The 8,283-nt window shown below is 42.2% G+C and overlaps 1 protein-coding gene across 2 annotated transcripts in view; it reads left to right on the top strand.

The window, feature by feature from the left end:
- The first annotated feature begins 21 nt into the window (after positions 1 to 21).
- The window catches only part of mboat2a (membrane bound O-acyltransferase domain containing 2a), a 44,543-nt gene continuing 36,281 nt past the window's right edge, over positions 22 to 8,283 (top strand). For both annotated transcript variants that reach the window (XR_002170273.1, XM_019887144.1), the window contains exon 1: positions 22 to 265. Coding sequence is in view for 1 of the 2 variants with exons in the window: in XM_019887144.1 (XP_019742703.1) it covers positions 182 to 265 (84 nt within the window). In the remaining variant the exon portion in view is untranslated. The remainder of the gene's footprint in view (positions 266 to 8,283) is intronic.

Below are 8,283 nucleotides of genomic sequence, written 5' to 3'. Positions count from 1 at the left end.
GAAGCACCCCCGCCCTTCCAGACACAGCGGCAGCAGCAGCACCGGCGGCGGCAGTGGCAGTGGCAGTGGCAGCTGTGGCGGTTTATTTATCATTGCGGCAGCCGAGGGAATCGGAACGCAACCGAGGGAGAGGAAGGAAGGAAGGAAGGAGAGAAACGACTTACACGTCTACCATCCAAGCATGGCTACCCAAAGCACGGCATCGTGCACCGGATCCACTTTGCTGCAGCCCATCAGCGACATTATCAACCTCCCTCTCGACCAGGTATGACTCGCAATCGTTCGTGTTTTGGGGAAAAAATGCAGCCCAGACTGCAAATGACGCCGCGGCTCGCTAGCTATGTGTGATCACAAGGCTATCAGAAAGATGCGCATGGCTAACCACTGCCAAATATGTTCAAAAAAACTGATTACAACATGGGATTTATGTGAGGAGCATTGGTCAACATTTGAGCTTTAACATACCATCATTGACGTTAGCCTGATTGCAACTACAGTCGTGCCTTTTGTCTTTTTCGCACAGCCCGTCTGATTCCCCCCCACCATGAGCCCCCAATCACGTTTTTCCGAAGCCTACACATTATAATCTGATTTAACTAGTTACATCTCATTTACATATTCACGTGAGGCCACTGGTTGTCCACTTGTAATTGCCTGTAAGGTGACACATGACTAAATGTGATGTTCTGAAACGAAATTTAAACGAAACCAGTGTGAAACCTGTTTCAATCCAAGGCTATTTTAAAGCAAATGCCAATTTATTACGTGTAGCACGCGCGTTCACCTTACAGTATTGTTTTCATTTTGGCTATGTGAGTTAATGCATTCAATGCTGAAATGTGAGACTCGAGTAGCCTGGAGTAGTTAGTGGCGATTGCGTCGTAAGCATTTAAATGTTTGTCATGTCAACATGCTTTTTTAAAATTATATATTCACCCTCTTACAAATGCACTTTTACATATAAAATAACATTTTCCTATTCAAAGCCAAATGTCTAGTGTTCGCATGGATAGTCGGTTTTGTCAAAGCTGCTGTTCCAATTTGGCAGCACCACTTCAAACTTTTTAAGAGAAATAACATTTCAAGTGTCTTTTGCTTACTGTAGGTAATCCTGTAATACATTGTGATAAGTTTCACTTTTAGTCTATTTTTAAAAGAAAAACCGACCTATCCAAAGTTTCCTCAATTTTTTTTCTGTTCAACGCCTAATTTAATTCCTCTCTGAAACCCAAAGTTCCCAAAATACATCACATATTGCCATTAAATGAACACAATTTCATAATAAAAAATCCAGAACACTGAATTTATACCACGAGATGATTTTAAAAGCCAAAATACATATATGCCTTTTTTTTTTTCCAAGCAACTCCTTTTGGGTTCCGAACCTAACAAGAGCAAGCACAGTCATTGACGTTATGTAAAACACTCCTCCTTGCTCAGTGGATGAACAGATTTGTCATTGCCACATGATTGTATCGTTTGAGGAAACACAACTAATAAGGACAAAAGTCACATGTTATCTTACGGTGGCGCCTTGAGGTACGAGTGACCTTGGCCGATTCTTTGCTTTGACTTGCAACTAAGTTGGTGACAGGTGACTCAACTCACTTCCCAACAAGCACCTGTTTGGCAGACATCAGTCGTAAATATTCTTAAGAAAGAGGCTAAAGCTGTTTATTGCCATTCAGCTGAAGGTTACTGTCAAACTAAACATAAAACAAAGATTATATACCCTCCACTCTCTTAATAGAAACATGCAATATAATGGGAAATACACATTACACACAGGCTAACTGTTAGCATCTATTTAGTGGTGCTGAAATGCCCAAATGTTAGCCAATGGGTGTTGCCAATGTTGTGTGGCATGAGACATCTTCATTTTGAGCGGATCAGATACTTACGATGCAGCTCGGACGACGAGGTTGTCCATTGCAATTTACCTTGTAAAAAAGTCTGTGATTCCGGTTTTCTCAACGACCTTGAAAGCAGCACGACTGAGCACTGTTTTGGGGCGGTGGTGCCATCCACAACAACTGGTGTGACTTGTTAGCCTCCTGCTAGTCACATGTGTGACTTGGCCAACAGTATTGCCAGTTGTATCTCTGCAGCTTGCTATTATGTTACGTTTGGTCCACAGATTGTTGTGATTGTTATCTCTGTGTAAGTTACGTGGTGCGCATGGGAGACTCAGGCTTCTGAGCTATAAAGTGTGCGAAAATGTGCACCTCTTCCTCGATGTACTTCCGCCGCCACCTCTCCCTTTTTATAGGAGTGTGATGCCATTCCTCTTACTTTAAATAAAGCCTCAAGTGCAGGGCTCGTGAATGATATGCTCAACGTGACAGAGCCTCATTCCGAGCTGGCTCGTAATGTTGTCAGACATTGGCCTGTCTTCATCCACTCGTCATAAACCTTGACTGACTCTCCGGTCTTGCTCTTGAAGATATTGACCCGACAGGGTTGATTCAAGAAGAATCCTTGAAATTGTACTGCTTACACATCCGCTTCTTACTCTGTGGCTTACTGCCTCTGATGCCCACGAAACCACACTTTGCTTTCACTGGAGGTATTTTTAAGTGAGCAACTACCCAGAGTCCTTTTTAGATTAAGAACTAGTGTGGTGCCTTTTCAACTGAAAATGCTGAAGCTTTGTAAGTTTTGTGAGCCACCTCTAGCACTTCTATATTCTGTATTTTGCGATAGTCTAGATCAGTTGTCACCAACGAGCACTGTGCAGTTATTAGTACCTAGGAAGTAGCTCTCAGATTCAAACAAATTGGTGACCCCCCCGTTCTAGATTTTTAGGCAAATAGTTTGTTTTGGGTATACCGGCAAGACTGAATTTACCAGATTGTACAGAAATGTGAATCGGTCTACTGGAAGAGAGGCAGGTTAATCTGGTTTATGTGCAACCGACTTCTGCATTCGGCAAAACGGGTGAACGCACTTCCTTCTGTTTTTGCAGTAAATGGCGAAACCTTCTGGACCTTTGAAAATTTTAATTGAATACCCCCATCTGTAATCATACAATTAGCAAACCTGGATCAGTGATGCTAACTAAGGAGAAATAAAAATGTCCATGTGTAGTAGAGTAGAGATTGAAAAGGGAAAAAAAAACTATTAAAAAAATTAGCAGGAATATAATGAAGAAGCTCATCTGATGAAAATTATATTTTTAATGTCGCAGAGATGTTTTGTGGTACACTTTTTGTGCCCTCCTTGGTTGACAGGTTGGATTGACCAATCACAAAAGACTGTAGTGCAAGGGTGTCAAACTCATTTTTGTCGCGGGCCACATTGTAGTTACGGTTTCCCTTGGAGGGCCGTTATGATTGTGAATTTTGTGAAAGCGTATAAATGTTTAATCACCTCTCCATATTACATACACAGCACACAACAAATTGATGGATAACTAAATAACTAAAATCAGAAGTCAAGAATAATGACTTGTTGAACCATTGTTTACATTAATGTAATAAGGGGTTGGTAATGAAAAAATGCTTGCAATATCATGTTATGATGGGTTACACATGACAATTTGAAATTTTGGTTCAGACTTTAGCAAGCATCATGGAACTTGACATGCTTGATTTGCTTTCGCAGGCCACATAAAATGATGTGGTGGGCCAGATCTGGCCCCCCGGGCCTTGACTTTGACACCAGTGCTATAGTGTGTCACCTCCAAAATTGAATGGGCATTTTCGAGATTAATCAGGGCCAGTAATGTTGATGAGATACGTCTTGGGTCAGGCACCGATCAACTGCCACTATTAATCCTGTCCAGGGTCAAGAGAAGGTCAAGAGCCTATCTCATATGTCCTTGGGAAAGACATCAAGACTGAACTTATCACCTGTCAGTCATAAGGCTGACACAAAGAGACAGACAACCATTTACATTTGACTCTTTCTGCTTAATGTACGCGTTTTGGAAAATGGAAGTACCTGCACAACATGAGAACAGAAAGAACTTGCAATCACCACACAGACTGGCAAAACAGAATGTTTGTGCCAGTTTTCGTCCCTTTTATTTGTTTTAGCATGGGCAAAGCCTTTCACATAAGCCCAACCCTTAAATTCCATTTGAGTCATCATGTGCGTCTGTCCTTAGAATGGAGCCTTATAGGTGACAACACTATTTCTCATGCGCTCATTGCCTGCTAACCAACTGTGCAGTCAGTCATCTGTTTATGTGACATTTTGCACTTTGTCACAGTAGTCGTCTTTTGTCGCATTGCAACAATCTGTCTTTTGTTGACATTATTGTCGCTGCCTTTTCCACCAGGTGGTTGGCCACTTTGCCTGCATAGTTTGGAGAACCAAGCACGACTGTTTCCTTTCCTATTCTTTTCTGTCATTGTCAGCGAAACGTAGTCAAGTGCATTCATGTGTGTAAAAATATCCTTATTTTCAACATTCCTCATCACTGCACTGAAGGCAGCCGAAGTCCTTCTGCCAGGCCGCGCCGACCAGCAACTCTTCATTCTATGGTGCCCGTACGCTGCACCCTGCTAAGTGCAGGGTGAAAAGGACGTAAGAGTGAATGCTTATTTTTCTACAGTACATGTGTGGCTGTGATTGACTGGCAACCAGTCCAACTATGCCTCTCACCCACTTAGTGACGACTAGCTCGGACACAGCCGCGACACTCAGAAGGACAAGCAGTAGAGAAAATGAATGGATGGATTTTATAATGTTTTGTTGGTCTGTACTGACTCTCCAAATTAATTTCAATGAAAGTAACCAGTTGCAGATATCGGAGACATATAGTTAAAAAAAATAAAAATAATACACGTGGGTACAACCCTCTGTTCTTGTTTATATCTCTAAAGTACCTGCCTTGGGACCTCTGATTTCATTTTAAAGCCCTAGAGTCCAGTCAAAGTTTTTCTCCGCTTGAATTTAATTGGTGGCCCTCTGGGTAGTCTTATACCGACAATTGACTTCTTTCCCCTCAGCTCTTGCTACTGGAGTGGTACCGGCGTCTGCTGTTGTTATCATTTATTATGTTGCGCGATCAACACAAACATGTGTGCTTCACCCTGGAAGAGCAGGAGTCGTCATCAGGGTGCTTGACGACGAGCCTTACGCAGTGCCAAACAATTACCAGCAGTTCCTCGGAGGATTGTGTTCTTATGTGATTGGGTCTTGATGGCTCCCAGTGTGACTGTCAACCATAGATGATGATGATGATGAAGATGATGAATTGGCCAAGTGGGAGGAGCCAACCATGGTGTAGGGCTAGTTAGTAAAACAAATACATTAGCCCTGATTGATTAGCTAAGGAATGTTGCGTAGATGACTGCGCTCCTTTTTGGACAAATTTGATAGTGGAAGTTTTTCAGACTACAATATTTGTTGTTTTTTGTGTTTGGATTTGAATATTGCAGCGCGTCGAGCTCACAGTGTGGAGGTCGTGGGTTCGATCCTTCCTGGGCCTGCGTGGGTTTTCTCCGGGTACTCTAATTTCCTCCCACATTCCAAAAACATGCGTGGCAGGCTGACTGAACACTCCAAATTGTCCCTAGGTGTGAGTGTGAGCGTGGATGATTGTTCGTCTCTGTGTGCCCTGCAATTGGCTGGCAACCGGTTTAGCGTGTCCCCCGCCTACTGTCCGAAGACAGCTGGGATAGCCCCCAGCATCCCCCGCGACCCTTGTGAGGATAAAGCAGTTCAGAAAATGGATGGATGGATTTGAATATTGCAATGCACGTTCTGTAAATATTTCATTTATTACATTTACTGGTTTATTTTGAATGATCTACTTCAGTTCAAAAGTAATCGACCTTACAGTACACGGATTATGACACAATCACCGTATCATGCTCTAAGTGTCATACTGTAGCTGAGTAGACTCGAATAATTCTGCGAGGCCACAGGAACTTTGGTGATGGGAATCAATATGGAGACAAAATTGTTAATTGTATGTCTGTTGTTGTGGCTTGTTGTTGTTGAGTAGATGATGCGGTAAATCCTTACTGAGAATGTTCTGTAATATTTTATATACAGGAGTGCTGACAAAAGGCGTACAAGTCTCCGTTCAACAGCTTTTGTTTTGTGTGCTTTCACTCAGCCAACGGCTCAAATAAGTCGAAGACGTTGTGTGTAATATAGATGAGAGCACATGAATATTCATCAGCTTGACTTTGCACCATAACTTGTACCTCCGTTGAAGTGTGTGAGCCCAATTTGGGCAGAATGACCTTCACGGTAGCAGATAGACTCTTGACGTGTGTTGACTGAGTTTTTTTTTTTTTTCCTCCCCCAGCTCCAAGTTAGTAGTTTGTCTCAGTATTGACCAGCCTTAATGGCAACCTGATGTCTGCAAATCTGGCCAGTTCGCTCTGTATTGATTGTTAGCAAAAGGGTATCTGCCATTGAGTCCTCAAAAAAAAAAAATCATAGGTAGACCAAAATGAAACATTATTTGTGGCTACAACTTAATGAATTTTAAAATACATTTGTGTCTGAGAATTGCCGGAAAAAGGAGTCCAATCAGCAATTTACCAACTGTAAGACGCCCACACCCTCTCCGCTTTATTTTCTTTATTGGTAAATAAGCACCCTGCTACTTTTGTTACGCTCCTCCGTGTTCATCTTAAATGGTGCAGCAGCAGAGAACCTCAATTCTGGTCCTCTGCACTTGTCACAACCGCGCCTACACAAAACAAAAAAACACGACACAACAGTTCAGACCACCTTCAAGTCTTGCCAAAATCACATTGGGACCTGAAAGTCGAGTGTTTTCTCTCTCAAACCCTGTTTTCACACAAAACATGGTCAAGTGTTTACAAAATGAGCTTCTACTGACACAATATTGGAAAGACAAACCAGAGGGACAGGCATCTTAACCTGCTGGTTTTAAATTGCTTCCAAATTTGTAAATTTGGATCATATTTTACCATAACAGTTTCTGACCCTTCATATCCACAGCAAAGATTTGTTCATATTGCATCCTACATGGACAAATCTTTGCTCTGTATTTGTTGCCGGTTACAAAAATTAAAACAAAAAAAAAAAATAGTCACAATTGGTGAATTCTCACCCCAAAAAAAATTTTTGCTTCTTTCGAAATTGTCTTCTTTTTTTAATATGAATTTGACAATGGATTTTTATAAAAAGCAGCACAGTGATTTAATGGCTCGTATGTAAAGAATCAAGATGGCTCATATGTGTTTGTTTTTCTATACTATACGTGCCTTATGATTGACTGGTGCCCAGTTAAGAGTGTACGCCACCTCTGGCCCAAACTCAACTGGCATTGGCAGCAGCTCACTTGCAACCCCCAATCAAGACCAAAGTGTGCGGGGGGGAAAGAAAAGGTTGGACAGCAGAATGATACGAGCCCACAGAACGAATGGACGTGAGTGGATCAACAATGCCACTGCTGATTACATCCTAATAGGGCACTCCATTCTTACCCGTGTGATTAGTTTTTGCAATTCATCGCACACGACATTCTTAACAATCTGTAGCCAATGAAACGACATCATCTTTGGCGAAGACCAGCTCATTTCAACTCTGCTGTGAGATGGACCAAACCCCGTGTTTTTGTGGCAACACACCCATGAAGCACAAGGGAGCATGACATCAGTATGATGCGATCTTTTGTAAGGATGACTCGTTTATCACTCGATGAAATGTTATCAGGTTCTGTCTTTTGCGTATGCTCCACTGCCTAACCGCTCTCTCCACTTATGTTGGTCTCAAAGCGAAACCCGAGAGTACAGTACTTGACTTGAGATGCCTGTGAAAGTGCAAAGTCATTTAGTAAAGAAAGATCCATTGTTTAAAGGTTGTCTCCCCACTCTTCATGCGCTGTTGAGGACTCGCATGCCGACTGTATCATAGCAACTGACTTTCTGCCTTCTTTCTGGCGTTTCGGTGACGATGCTGGGAATATTGCACTGGAATAAGTGCAATTTTATCCAGTTGCAAAGAAGTGAAGTTCAATTCTGTGCTGGGCATACCTGCAGTGGGTAATAAGTAGGATCTGTTATTGGCCCTGATTCTCAGCTTGAGTGGGAATTTTCCGAAACAAAAGCTCATCGCCCTGCATAATCAAGGAGTCCAAACTACCTGCATGATTCGAACATGTATTTTTAGGTTTGTTGTCATAGGTTCGTGTTTGTGCTCAGTGTTTGAGAGTGAATTGTGTGTGCAAGAAGCTCACCTGCATCCTGTCAAAGTCACTTTACTTTGCAGTAGGATGTGGCTGGGATATTATGAGATAGCAACACTGTTCCTCCAAGGCACGGACAGACAATTGGTGAACCACTTGTTAAT

Source organism: Hippocampus comes, unplaced genomic scaffold (genome assembly GCF_001891065.2).
Source record: "Hippocampus comes isolate QL1 unplaced genomic scaffold, H_comes_QL1_v1.1 scaffold176, whole genome shotgun sequence".
Lineage (NCBI taxonomy): Eukaryota > Metazoa > Chordata > Actinopteri > Syngnathiformes > Syngnathidae > Hippocampus > Hippocampus comes.
The sequence above is the reverse complement of the archived record's forward strand: the minus strand, read 5'-3'. Positions and strand labels throughout refer to the sequence as shown.